This window comes from Monodelphis domestica, chromosome 1, assembly GCF_027887165.1.
Source record: "Monodelphis domestica isolate mMonDom1 chromosome 1, mMonDom1.pri, whole genome shotgun sequence".
Classification (NCBI taxonomy): domain Eukaryota; kingdom Metazoa; phylum Chordata; class Mammalia; order Didelphimorphia; family Didelphidae; genus Monodelphis; species Monodelphis domestica.
This window is the reverse complement of record NC_077227.1, coordinates 720,541,867-720,556,643: the sequence shown is the minus strand read 5'-3', so window position 1 is coordinate 720,556,643 and position 14,777 is coordinate 720,541,867. Positions and strand designations below refer to the sequence as shown.

The following is a 14,777-nucleotide window of genomic DNA, read 5'->3' as shown; positions in this document are numbered from 1 at the left end:
TATGATTGAATGATCAATGTATTGCAAATAGTAATAATATGGAAATAGGTTTTGAACACTGATACATGTAAAACCCAGTGGAATGGCTTGTCAGCTGCAGGAGTGGAGAGGAGGGGGAGGGAAGGAACGTAAATCATGTAATTAAGGAAAAATATTCTAAATTAATTAATTTTAAAAATGGAAAATAATGAAAACAAATAAAACAAATGGAAGAAAAGTAAAAAAAAAAAGAATCTTAGTGTAATAACCTTTTTATTCCTTCATTCACCACTCTTGAAGGAAAAAAGATAATTCCTTCTTCCCAAAACTAACTTGTCTACTGATAACCTTCATTGTTACAATGTCTAATCACCATTCTAATCAGATAAGTATTTCTAAAAGTTTTTAACAACTAAAAACCTGGTTGAGAAATATATTTGGAGAAAATGGATATAGAATGAGAAATTTCACTTTGTCCCTTCCCTGACTCATGAAACCTGGCTTCACAAACCATCACTGGAAAACCTAAGAAGGGATGTAAAGTGAAATAAATAATGCCAGAAAAACACCAACTTAAGTGAGAATTTTTATGTATAACATAGAGTGGAAAAATGGAATTGTTCATGAAGCCACACATTTATATTAAGTATAGATTGTTTTTTGTAGGTAATAAATTCATCCTGTAACATTCAAATCTATTCTGCTTCTCTTAGGTTCTTTCTATCTTTCTCCCCAATCCTTTTTCTTTAATCGAAAAGATGTTGATAACATAGATTGCAAAATATTAGAAAATGAATATTAAAAATTATATCAATATATAATCTGGAAAAATAAAAAAAGACCTGAGTGACCAGGTTTGCTTAGTTTCCTTATGCTTCTCTTTGCCTTTTTCTATGTTCTTTTACTTCCTACCTCTCTTATTGAAAGAAACAAAGACCAGGTCTTTATAAGTAATATGTTAAAGAAATTGTTTATGTAATTTGATCATCCAGGATCCAGAAATATTTTATTCCATTCCCACCTTATCTTCGGGTGCTCAATTTGAACTCTTACCATCTTTGTCATTTTCCTCATTTGCCAGGTATGTGGAATAATCTCAGAGTAGATTTAATTTCCTTTTCCCTTGCTCCAAATGATATAGATTTGCTAAGTTACAACTTGGAACATGTATAAAGATTCACTGTGAATAAGGCAAGACACCTTTGAGCTGCCTCTGGAGAGCCATAGATGGGAAAGATGACTGCTCTATGGATCTCCCACTTGATCATGGGAGCTGGGACTAGATGGTTGCCTCTTTCTCTTTGTACGTATTCTATTTTCATGTTGGGGAAAGAATAACTCCAGTTGGAAGGGTTATGTTAAGACCTGGTGAGTTGTAAGAGGTCTGGAAGTCAGTGGTTTGGGTAGCCTTTGAGCCCTCTACTGGCATCTAGTTGAGGATATAAGAATTGTCTACTTTGGGAGTGGAGAGATGTCCTGAGGATGGAGAACTATGTGGATGATGACTTTTCCTGGGGGAGAGAAATGCTGGCACTGGGCTCCAGAAAGACATCGATTGTAGTCGCCCAGCAGAGAGCTCCAGGACAGGGAAGTTGTAGAGCATCCTGGTGAAGGGTGGAAATTACTTCCATTGTCAGATGTCTTGAATGGCCACTTGGTCACATATGTTCTGTATCTCGGTGCCTCACTTGTACCATCTTCAATTTTGTGCCCATCGTTCATGCCATGAAATCTGTGTATTTATGTGGGAGAGGCACTCGAGGCTCTAGCTGGAAATGTTATATGGGAACTGTTCTGGCAGTGCCACTCTTTGGAATAAAGGAATGTCAATATTTTTGGATATGGAGCTTTCTGAGGTTGAAGTATGAGGAATATGGCTCCTGTGCATTACTGCTTGTATTCACCCTTCTGGGGACCCAATGTGCAGCTGTGAATTCCAGTTGGGAGCATGGCGCTAGAGGGGTTATTCCATTCATGTGTGTATGTGTTTGTGTGTGCTCAAATAGTATCCATTAATGTGTTTATGACAGTCCCAACAGTCATTTTAAAATGTATTCTTCTTCAGTTTCTAATTTATATATTTAGTTCATATTTTCTTTGTTGTCACCTCTCCATAATCTACCCAAAACCCTTCTTTTCACAAAATACAGTTAAAAAAACCAGCCAATATACTGTCCAGGCCTGATAATATGTTCCTCACCACCCACTTACCTTCCAACCTATCCTGATCCACTTGAATGTCAGTCATTTTCATACCATTATTGGCCATCACATTGAACAGAATTCAGATTTGTTGTCTGTTCATTATGTAGCAAAAGTATTTCAGCTTCATCTTCAGAATTTGTCTTGCTGTGAATATCATAAATTAATTTTTCTAAATATTGACTGAATGGATCTCTTTGCCATCCAAGAGACTCTGAAAAGGCTTCTCCAAAGCCACAATTTGAATGTGGTGATTCTTCCATGCTCAGATTTCCTTTTATTCCATCCCTCAGAGACATATATTAGTTACAGATAAACCTGAGTCTTTACCATACATACCGTTGGTGGAAGGTGATGGGAGAGCTTTGGTATGCTGTCCAGATTTGTCACAGCTTCCTTTCCAAGGAGCTTTTCACTTCATGGCTGCAGTTACCATGTGCAGTGATCTTTGTTCCCAAGAATGTAAAATCTGACACAGTTCCCACTTCTTATCTTTCTGTTTGACAGTAAGTGATTGGACCAGCTGGATCTTAGTTTCTGTAATGTTAAGCTCTAAGACAAGTTTTATGCAATATTCTTTCAATCTCATCAAGGGGCTTCTTAATTCTTCTTCACTTTCTGCCATCAGAGTGCTAATATCTGCATGTCTGAAGTTTATATTTTCTTGGTGATCTTAATTCCACTTTTTGATAATACAGAAGGAACCAGCTTCACTGGGGTTTCTAGGAGGGATGTGAGCCTGGCTGAAGAGGAGAAGGGAGAAGGTTCTCTTTCCTCTTTCTTTTTTCTACTCCCTCACCCTGTCTAGGATGTGAGGATCTGGGAGATATGGTCCGCAGGGCTGGGCAGTTAGGCCCAATTCTCCCCTGGGCAATGTGGTGGCTCTGCCTCAAGTGCTCTGGAGGAAGCATCAGCTGCTGGCCGAAATAAAGGGCTCAACGTCCTGGAGAGGTTTTTGTTCAGGCCTGTATCACTGTGGGAGAGGGAGGTTATAATAGTGCTGACAGAAGTAATCTGCCACATCTTCAGCCTCTACAGGGCTGACTTTGAGAGTAAAATCTGTTCCATACCCGCTGCCACTGAAGCGGGCGGGGACCCCGGATGATCAGGAGGAAGCTTCATAGATAAGAAGTTTGGGAGGTTTTCCTGGTGACTTCTGGTGCCAGGCTATATCATTGTTAATATCCTGACTGGCCCTGCAGCTGATGGTGACTGTCTCTCCCAGCGTCACAGGCAGAGCGGCTGGAGTCTGAGTCATCACAATGGCTGTGCTGGACTCTTGGAAAAAAGAAAATAAGAACAAATAGATTTAGGTTTAAAAACCAAATCAACACACAGTGAATTCCCCAGCAAGTTCCCTGACTCTCAAGCAGCAGGTTCTCCTAGTCTGTCATCCTATTCCCATTGACCACAGTGACCACCTCCTCACACCTCCCTCATATAGTCCTAGTTTTAGAACCTCCTTGGAGACCTTCTACCCATGTTAGCCTGTGGCTGGTCTTACCCTGAACCCAGAGCACCAGGAGGCAGAAGAAGTGGGATGGGGACATCATTGTGCCTTTTGTAGTCCTGGAGGCAGAGGACACTGAACTCCAAATGAGACAGAGAGTGATGGAGATGGATTTATATCTCAGCATGTGCTTGTGCAAGGTTGATGAGATTTCAATATGCAAAACAGTCCCAAGAACCACTTCTGGGCTCTGAGCTTCATTTCCAGAAGCCTGAAGATCAGACTCTGGGCTGGACTTACTGGAGCATGTTATCTTACACTTAAATGATCTCTCTGCTTTCATTTCAGTCAAGCCTGCCTGGAGAGACACATGGAAAAGCCACAGCAGATGGCAGGTTGGGATTATCAATAAGACTGGCCTCTCTGTCTCCCCATAAGAGACTATATCTCTGAATCTACAGCAAATAGTCAGCCAAGAGGAGAGAAAAGTATCTGACCTGTAGACAAGGGAAAAAAGTCATAAGACAAGGGAAATTACTTGTGCAAAGAATTAGTATAAGAAGAATGAAAATACCAACTCCAAATATAGCTGAAGAAAAGAGCTCAAAAGGCATAGGAAATACACAATCGTTTTGGGAAGGTAGGAATTTAATCCTGGGCTCATGTAACACTGAGCAAAGAATATTGGACAGACCCCATCATGAAGATGGAATGGCCCTCCTCAAGGCTGATCTCTTCATTGATTCTTATATTCCTGTGATTTCCATACAACAGTCTGTACTTTTAACCCCTTCACTCCCCAATTTGATTCAGTTCAATTATGGGGACCCAAAAGCAATGGAAAGATGTAAGATAATGGATGTAAGCAGATTCACACATTACCAGCAATGACTTGGTGGTGAGCGGTTTGTCAGATCCTGCTGAGAGACCTATCTCATAAATGGCAAAGTTTGGAGGAGCAGATAGCAAGAATAAGTCCCTAAATATCCACTCAGGATCTCCTAGCCTTCAGACATTTAGAGAAGCAGAGGATGCTCTTTAATATGTTGAGTTAAACTTCTGCATGGGATTTTTGGAAAGTTATGATATGAAATAAATAGGAAAGAATCCTTAGAAGCCTTCAAAGTTCATTGGGACTGATGAGATTACCAATCTTTCTATGTGTCAAAGCACCTGTATGTATGTAAGTATGTCTTTAAGAGTCTCAGTGTACGGTGATCATCAAAACAATATGGTACTGGCCAAAAGACAGAAGGGACGACCAGTGGAATCGACTTGGGGTAAATGAGATCAGCAAGATGAAGTATGATAAACACAAAAATCCCAACTTTTGGGACAAGAACATAGTATTGAGAAAAACTGCTGGGAAAATTGGAAAACAGTATGGGAGAGATTAGGCTTATATCAATATCTCACACCGTATACCAGGATAAATTCAGAATGGGTAAATGACTTAAGTATAAAAAAGGAAATTATAAGTAAAGTAGGAGTATATAGAATAGTATACCTGTCAGATCTGTCAGACCATGGGAAACAATAGAATTTAATACCCACCAAGAGATAGAGGATATTACAAAAAGAATAATTTTTATTACATTAAATTAAAAAGGTTTTGTACAAACAAACCAATGTAACCAAAATTAGAGGGGAAGTAACAAATTGTGAAGAAATCTTTTAACAAAATCCTCTGACAGAGCTCTATTTACGCAGATTTATGAAGTTAAATAAATTATACAAAAAAATTAAGGCATTCCCCAATTGGGTAATGGGCCAGTGACATGAATAGGCAGTTTTCAGGTAAAGAAATCATGAAAAGTGTTCTACATCTTTTATAATTAGAGAAATGCAAATCAAAACAACTCTGAGGTACCACCTTGCCCCTAGCAGATTGGCCAGCATGACAGTAAAGGAAAGTAATTAATGTTGGAGGGGATGTGGCAAAATTGGGACACTAATGAATTGCTGGTGAAGTCAGGAGTCGTGAATTGATCCCGCCATTCTGGAAGGCAATTTCTATCCCAAAGAGATAAAAAGCAAAAATAATTGTACAAAAATATTTATAGCCATGCTCTTTGCAGTGAAAAAAATTGGAAAATTAGGAGGTGTTCCTGAATTGGGAAATGGCTGAACAAATTGTGGTATCTGCTGATGATGGAATACTATTGTGTTTAAATGAAGGATGAACAGGAGGCATTCCACGTGAACTAGAACAACCTCCAGGAATTCATAGAGAGCTAAAGAAGAAGAACCAGGAGAACCCTGTACACAGAGACAGATACACGGTGGTACAATCTAATATAATGGACTTCTCTACTAGCAGCAATGCAATGACCCAAGACATTTCTGAGGGACTTATGAGAAAGAACACTATCCATATCCAGAGAAAGAACTGTGGAAGTAGAAACGTAGAAGAAAAACATATGATCACATGGTTTGATGGAGATATGATTGAATGATCAATGTATTGGAAATGGTAATAATATGGAAATAGGTTTTGAACAGTGATACATGTAAAACCCAGTGGAATGGCTTGTCAGCTGCAGGAGTGGAGAGGAGGGGGAGGGAAGGAACATAAATCATGTAATCAAGGAAAATATTCTAAATTAATTAATTTTAAAAATGGAAAATAATGAAAACAAATAAAACAAATGAAGGAAAAGCAAAAAAAAAAAAAGAATTTCAGTGTACTAACCTCTTTATTCCTTCTATACATCACTCTGGAAGGAAAAAAGACCATTCCTTCTTGCCAAAACTAACTTGTATACTGATAACCTTCATTGTTACAATGTCTAATCACCATTCTAATCAGATAAGTATTTCTAAAAGTTTTTAACAACTAAAAACCTGGTTGAGAAATATATTTGGAGAAAATGGATATAGAATGAGAAATTTCACTTTGTCCCTTCCCTGACTCATGAAACCTGGCTTCACAAACCATCACTGGAAAACCTAAGACGGGATGTAAAGTGAAATAAATAATGCCAGAAAAACACCAACTTAAGTGAGAATTTTTATGTATAGAGTGGAAAAATGGAATTGTTCATGAAGCTACAGATTTATATTAAGTATAGATTGTTTTTTGTAGGTAATAAATTCATCCTGTAACATTCAAATCTATTCTGCTTTTCTTAGGTTCTTTCTATCTTTCTCCCCAATCATTTTTCTACATTTGAAAAGATGTTGATAACACAGATTGCAAAATATTAGAAAATGAATATTAAAAATTATATCAATATATAATCTGGAAAAATAAAAAAAGACCTATGAGTGACCAGGTTTCCTTAATTTCTTTATGCTTCTCTTTGCCTTTTTCTATGTTCTCTTACCTCCTACCTCTCTTATTGAAGAAACAAAACCAGGATTTTTCAAGTAATATGTTAAAGGAACTGTTTATGTAATTTGATTATCCACGATCCAGAAATATTTTATTCAATTCCCAACTTATCTTCAAGTGCTCCATTTGAACTCGTACCATCTTTGTCATTTTCCTCATTTGCCAGGTATGTGGAATAATCTCAGAGTAGATTTAATTTCCTTTTCCCTTGCTCCAAATGATCTAGACTTGCTAAGTTACAACTTGGAACATGTCTAAAGATTCACTGTGAATAAGGCAAGACACCTTTGAGCTGCCTCTGGAGAGCCATAGATGGGAAAGATGACTGCTCTAAGCATCTCCCACTTGATCATGGGAGCTGGGACTAGATGGTTGCCTCTTTCTCTTTGTACGTATTCTATTTTCATGTTGGGGAAAGAATAACTCCAGTTGGAAGGGTTATGTTAAGACCTGGTGAGTTGTAAGAGGTCTGGAAGTCAGTGGTTTGGGTAGCCTTTGAGCCCTCTACTGGCATCTAGTTGAGGACATAAGAATTGTCTACTTTGGGAGTGGAGAGATGTCCTGAGGATGGAGAACTATGTGGATGGCGACTTTTCCAGGTGGAGAGAAATGCTGGCACTGGGCTCCAGAAAGACATCGATTGTAGTCGCCCAGCAGAGAGCTCCAGGACAGGGAAGTTGTGGAGCATCCTGGTGAAAGGAGAAATTACTTCCATTGTCAGATGTCTTGAATGGCCACTTGGTCACATATGTTCTGTATCTCGGTGCCTCACTTGTACCATCTTCAATTTTGTACCCATCGTTCATGTCATGAAATCTGTGTATTTATGTGGGAGAGGCACTCGAGGCTCTAGCTGGAAATGTTATATGGCAACTGTTCAGGCAGTACCACTCTTTGGAATAAAGGAATGTCGATATTTTTGGATATGGAGCTTTCTGAGGTTGAAGTATGAGGAATATGGCTCCTGTGCATTACTGCTTGTATTCACCCTTCTGGGGACCCAATGTGCAGCTGTGAATTCCAGTTGGGAACATGGCTAGAGGGGTTATTCCATTCATGTGTGTATGTGTTTGTGTGTGCTCAAATAGTATCCATTAATGTGTTTATGACAGTCCCAACAGTCATTTTAAAATGTATTCTTCTTCAGTTTCTAATTTATATATTTAGTTCATTTTTTCTTTGTTGTCACCTCTCCATAATCTACCCAAAACCCTTCTTTTCACAAAATACAGTTAAAAAAACCAGCCAATATACTGTCCAGGCCTGACAATATGTTCCTCACCACCCACTTACCTTCCAACCTATCCTGATCCACTTGAATGTCAGTCATTTTATACCATTATTGGCCATCACATTGAACAGAATTCAGATTTGTTGTCTGTTCATTATGTAGCAAAAGTATTTCAGCTTCATCTTCAGAATTTGTCTTGCTGTGAATATCATGAATTAATTTCTCTAAATATTGACTGAATGGATCTCTTTGCCATCCAACAGACTCTGAAAAGGCTTCTCCAACCCCACAATTTGAATGTGGTGATTCTTCTGTGCTCAGATTTCCTTTTATTCCATCCCTCACAGCCATATATTAGTTACAGATAAACCTGAGTCTTTACTATACATACCTTTGTTGGGAAGGTGATGGGAGAGCTTTGGTATGCTGTCCAGATTTGTCACAGCTTCCTTTCCAAGGAGCTTTTCACTTCATGGCTGCAGTTACCATGTGCAGTGATCTTTGGTCCCAAGAATGTAAAATCTGACACAGTTCCCACTTCTTATCTTTCTGTTTGACAGTAAGTGATTGGACCAGCTGGATCTTAGTTTCTGTAATGTTAAGCTCTAAGACAAGTTTTATGCAATATTCTTTCACTCTCATCAAGGAGCTTCTTAAGTCTTCTTCACTTTCTGCCATCAGAGTGCTACTATCTGCATGTCTGAAGTTTATATTTTCTTGGTAATCTTAATTCCACTTTTTTGATAATACAGAAGGAACCAGCTTCACTGGGGTTTCTAGGAGTGATGTGAGCCTGGCTGAAGAGGAGAAGGGAGAAGGTTCTCTTTCCTCTTTCTTTTTTCTACTCCCTCACCCTTTCTAGGATGTGAGAATCTGGGAGATATGGTCCACAGGGCTGGGCAGTTAGGCCCAATTCTCCCCTGGGTAATGTGGTGGCTCTGCCTCCAGAGCCTCAAGTGCTCTGGAGGAAGCAGCAGCTGCTGGCCGAAATAAAGGGCTCAACATCCTGGAGAGGTTTTTGTTCAGGCCTGTATCACTGTGGGAGAGGGGATACATCATACTGGTGACAGTAGTAACTTGCCACATCTTCAGCCTCTACAGGGCTGATTTTGAGAGTAAAATCTGTTCCATACCCGCTGCCACTGAAGCGGGCGGGGACCCCGGATGATAGGGAGATAGCATTATAGATGAGAAGCTTTGGGGGTTTTCCTGATGACTTCTGGTACCAGGCTAAATCATCATCAATATCGTTACTGGCCCTGCAGCTGATGGTGACTGTCTCTCCCAGAGTCACAGACAGGGAGGCTGGAGTCTGGGTCATCACAGTGGCTGTGCTGAACTCTTGGAAAATAGAAAATAAGAAAAAATAGACGTAGGTTAAAAAACCAAATCAACACACAGTGAATTACCCAGCAAGTTTCCTGCCTCTCAGGTAGCAGGTTCTCTAACTGAGTCTGACACACCATTCCCATTGACCACAGAGACCACCTCCTCATCCCTCCCTCCTATAGTTCAAGTTTTTGAACCTCCTTGGTAACTTCTAACCATGTTAGCCTGTGGCTCGTCTTACCCTGAGTCCAGAGCACCAGGAGGCAGAAGAACTGGGATGGGGACATCATTGTGTTTTGAAGTCCTGGAGGCAGAGGACTCTGAATCCCAAATGAGACAGAGAGTGATGGAGATGGTTTTATATCTCAGGACATGCTTCTGGAAGGTTGATGAGATTTCAATATGCAAAACAGTCCCAAGAACCACTTTTGGGCTCTGAGCTTCATTTCAAGAAGCCTGAAGATCAGACTCTGTGCTGGACTTACTGGAGCATGTTATCTTACACTTAAATGATCTCTCTGCTTTCATTTCTGTCAAGCCTTCCTGGAGAGACACATGGAAAGGCCACAGCAGATGGCAGGTTGGGATCATAAATAAGACTGGCCTCTCTGTCTTCCCAGAGTCGACTACATCTCTGAATCTACAGCAAAGAGTCAGCCAAATAGAGACAATAAGTCTGTCTGTAGACAAGGTGGAAAAAGTCATAAGAAAAGAGAAATTACTTGTGTACAAAATTAATTTATTAATAAGTGTGCATGGAAAGGCAAATTTAAAATTAAATGGAAACTAAATCTAACTCTTCAGAATTGGTGGATCAAAGAAAAAGTCATAGAAACAATTATGGACTTCATTATAGAGAATGACAATGAAGAGATTGCATATCAAAATCTGTGAGATACAGCCAAGGCAGTACTCAGGGGAAATTTTATATCTCTGTGTGCCTATAGCAACAAGATAGAGAGGGAGGAGATCAATGAATTGTACATCAAACTGAAAAAATTAGAAAGGGAACAAATTAAAAATCCCTGTATAAAAACTAAAGTGGAAATCCTAAAAATTAAAGAAGAAATTAATGAAATTCAAAATAAAAGGGGTATTAAACCAATAAATAGGACTGGGAGTGGTACTTTGAAAAAAATAAAATAAAGTACTAGTTAACCTAATTAAAAAAAGAGTGAGAAGAGAACCAAATTAGAAGTATCAAAGTTGAAAACGGTGATCTCACCTCTAATGAAAATGAAATTAAAATAATTATTAAGAAGTATTTTGCCCCCAAACTTCTGGGTTAACATGGCTGCAATCTAGAAGCGAATCGCTTCCTCTCCCCAGCACCAAACGAAATAGACTACCTCAAAAGAGCATAAAATCACCTTTGGAAAAAGGAGGGACTCTCTATTACCCCACAGAAATGAAGGTATGTGGGGCTTGAACATTTCCACACTATAAGAAGGAGGAAAAACTTGCACAAAAATGTGAACTGAGCCGTCCTTCCCTTCCCCCCCCCCCCAAACCAGAGGAAGGTATCAGAGAGCTCACTAGGACAGTGAGTGAGAGAGGAACGTCTCTGTCTGGGGGGTCACACAAGGTTCCTTGTGATCTAAAGACTGCAAGGAAATGACCTCTCAGGGTGGTTTCACGGGAGAATCCTGCACTGAGCAAAGGGGAGGCTATGATAAACACAGGGGTGGTTGTGCTGAGCAAAGGGGAGGCCCTGCTGAACACAGGAGAGGTTGTGCTGAGCAAAGGGCCCATCGCGCTGAGCAAAGGGGCCGCCGCACTGAACACAGGGGAGATTGCGCTGAGAACAGAGGCCTGCACTCTAAGAAACCTCGGAGGCTGGGAAGAACTAGTCTGAGGCAAACTAAATTCACAGAAAACCCTCCCATATCACCCAGACCCCAAACCAAAAAGGAAAGGGGAACAAAACCACCAATGGGATGGCTCACATGGCCCAAAATCAAGCCTCCAGCAAGAAAGGGAAAAAGGTGACCATTGAAAACTTTTATGGTGGGAGTACCCAAGGAAATGAAGAGAAAGAGGATGAAACCCAAACAAAATCAAAACATGCCTCCCAAAATGGAAATTATCCACAAACTCTGGAAGAACTCATATTGGAGCTTACCGAAAAGATGGAAACCTTCTGGAAAGAAAAATGGTAGAAAGAGATCAGCAGTCTGATAGACAAGACTTCACAATTGGAGAAAGAACTGGAAGCATCTAATAGAGGGGCAGACAAAGCTGAAAAGCAAAACCAGTCCCTAATGACCAGAATTAAGCAACTGGAAGACAGTGGGTATACAAAACAGCAAGAATTAATAAAGCAAAGCCAAAAAATTATAGAATTAGAAGAAAACATGAAATATATCACTGAAAAAGGTCACAGACCTGGAAAACAGAGGAAGAAGAGACAACGTGAGAATTATTGGTCTGCCCGCAAAACCAGAGATAAACAAAAACCCCAATGCTACACTACAGGAGATTATAGAAGAAAATTTCCTACATGTTCTGGAGCAAGGGGGCAAAATAGAAATAGAAATAGAAAGGGTTCATAGAACACCCTCTATACTAAATCCCCAAAAGATAACCCCCAGGAATGTAATCGCCAAATTCAAGAGCTTCCAAGAAAAGGAGAAAATCCTACAAGAAGCTAAATAGAGGAGCTTCAGATATAGGGTGGCTCCCATAAGGATCACACATGACTTAGTGGCTAACACACTAAGAGACCGCAAAGCATGGAACACAATATTTAGAAAGCAAGAGAGCTGGGTCTCCAACCAAGAGTCAACTACCCAGCAAAACTGACTATATACTTCCAGGAGAAGGTATGGGCATTCAACAAAATAGAGGATTTCCTAGCATTTGCTAAGAAAAGACCAGAATTTAGTGGAAAATTTGATATCCAATCACAGAAAGCAAGAGAAACATGAAAAGGTAAATATGAAAGAAAGGGAAAAGGAGATAAATCTTATCTTTTTCTTTAAGTCAAACTCTCTTCTATAAGGACTACATTTACATCAAATTATATATATTAATATGTGGGGAAAATGTACTGTATAACTCTCAAAAATTGTATGTACCATAACAGTAGTTAGAAGAATCATGCATAGGGAAAGATTGGGGCATCAAGAAGATTTGGTGAAAGGGGGGACAAAGAAAGGAAATGGGAGGGGGAAGCATTGATAATACTAAGATTTACTTCAAGAAATAGGGGGGGACTAAATAGAATAATCTTTCCCATACAATGATACACATGGGAAGGGGAGGGGGAGATCTCTCATATGAGAAGGAGAGGAAGAGAGCATGAAGTGGTATTACTTAAACTAAACTACCAGGGATGCAGGGCTGGTTCAATATTAGGAAAATCATTCATGTAATTGTCCATATCAACCAGCAAACCAAGAAGAATCACATGATTATTTCAATAGATGCAGAAAAAGCATTTGATAAAATACAACACCCATTCCTACTAAAAACACTAGAAAGCATAGGAATAGAAGGGTCATTCCTAAAAATAATAAACAGTGTATATCTAAAACCATCAGCCAATATCCTCTGCAATGGGGATAAACTAAATCCATTCCCATTAAGATCAGGAGTGAAACAAGGTTGCCCATTATCACCTCTATTATTTAACATTGTACTAGAAACACTAGCAGTAGCAATTAGAGAAGAAAAAGAAATTGAAGGCATCAAACTAGGCAAGGAGGAGACCAAGTTATCACTCTTTGCCGATGACATGATGGTCTACTTAAAGAATCCTAGAGATTCAACCAAAAAGCTAATCAAAATAATCAATAACTTTAGCAAAGTTGCAGGATACAAAATAAACCCACATAAGTCATCAGCATTTCTATATATTTCCAACACAGCTCAGCAGCAAGAACTAGAAAGAGAAATCCCATTCAAAATCACCTTAGACAAAATAAAATGCTTAGGAATCTATCTCCTGAAACAAACACAGGAACTATATGAACACAAATACAAAACACTCTCCACACAACTAAAACTAGACTTGAACAATTGGAAGAACATTAACTGCTCATGGGTAGGACGGGCCAATATAATAAAAATGACCATCTTACCCAAACTCATTTATCTATTTAGTGCTATACCCATTGAACTTCCAAAAATTTTTTTTACTGACTTAGAAAAAAACCATAACAAAGTTCATTTGGAAGAACAAAAGATCAAGGATATCCAGGGAAACAATGAAAAAAATACAAAGGAAGGGTGCTTGCAGTCCCAGATCTCAGACTATATTATAAAGCAGCAGTCATCAAAACAATTTGGTACTGGCTAAGAGAAAGAAAGGAGGATCAGTGGAATAGACTTGGGGTAAGTGACCTCAGCAGGACAGTATACGACAAACCCAGAGAACCCAGCTTTTGGGATAAAAATACACTATTTCATAAAAACTGCTGGGAAAATTGGAGGACAGTGTGGGAAAAATTAGGTTTACATCAACACCTCACACCCTACACCAAGATAAATTCAAAATGGATGAATGACTTGAACATAAAGAAGGAAACTATAAGAAAATTAGGTGAACACAGAATAGTATACATGTCAGACCTTTGGGAGGGGAAAGATTTTAAAACCAAGCAAGACTTAGAAAGAGTCACAAAATGCAAAATAAATAATTTGGAATACATCAAATTAAAAAGTTTTTGTACAAACAAAACCAATGTAACTAAAATCAGAAGGAAAGCAACAAATTGGGAAGCAATCTTCATAAAAACCTCTGACAAAGGTTTAATTACTCAAATTTACAAAGAACTAAATCAATTGTACAAAAAATCAAGCCATTCTCTAATTGATAAATGAGCAAGGGACATGAACAGGCAGTTCTCAGCCAAAGAAATTAAAACTATTACTAAGCGCATGAAAAAGTGCTCTATATCTCTTATAATCAGAGAGATGCAAATCAAAGCAACTCTGAGATATCACCTCACACCTAGCAGATTGGCTAACATGACAGCTATGGAAAGTAATGAATGCTGGAGGGGATGTGGCATAGTAGGGACACTAATTCATTGCTGGTGGAGTTGTGAATTGATCCAACCATTCTGGAGGGCAATTTGGAACTATGCCCAAAGAGCGATAAAAGACTATCTGCCCTTTGATCCAGCCATAGCACTGCTGGGTTTGTACCCCAAAGAGATAATAAGGAAAAAGACTTGTACAAGAATATTCATAGCTGCACTCTTTGTGGTGGCCAAAAATTGGAAAATGAGGGGATGTCCTTCAATTGG

At 39.1% G+C, this 14,777-nt stretch overlaps 1 pseudogene and 1 gene segment (V, D, J or C); both read right to left on the bottom strand.

Annotated features, from left to right (window-relative positions):
* Window positions 1-3,151: 3,151 nt before the first annotated feature.
* LOC103092543 (immunoglobulin kappa variable 3-15-like) lies at window positions 3,152-3,763 on the bottom strand (annotated as a pseudogene).
* A 5,466-nt stretch (window positions 3,764-9,229) lies between these two features.
* On the bottom strand, window positions 9,230-9,815 carry LOC130457434 (immunoglobulin kappa variable 1D-13-like). The segment is given in 2 exon segments: window positions 9,230-9,537; window positions 9,767-9,815. Coding segments are annotated over 2 exon segments (357 nt in total).
* Between the last annotated feature and the right edge of the window lie 4,962 nt (window positions 9,816-14,777).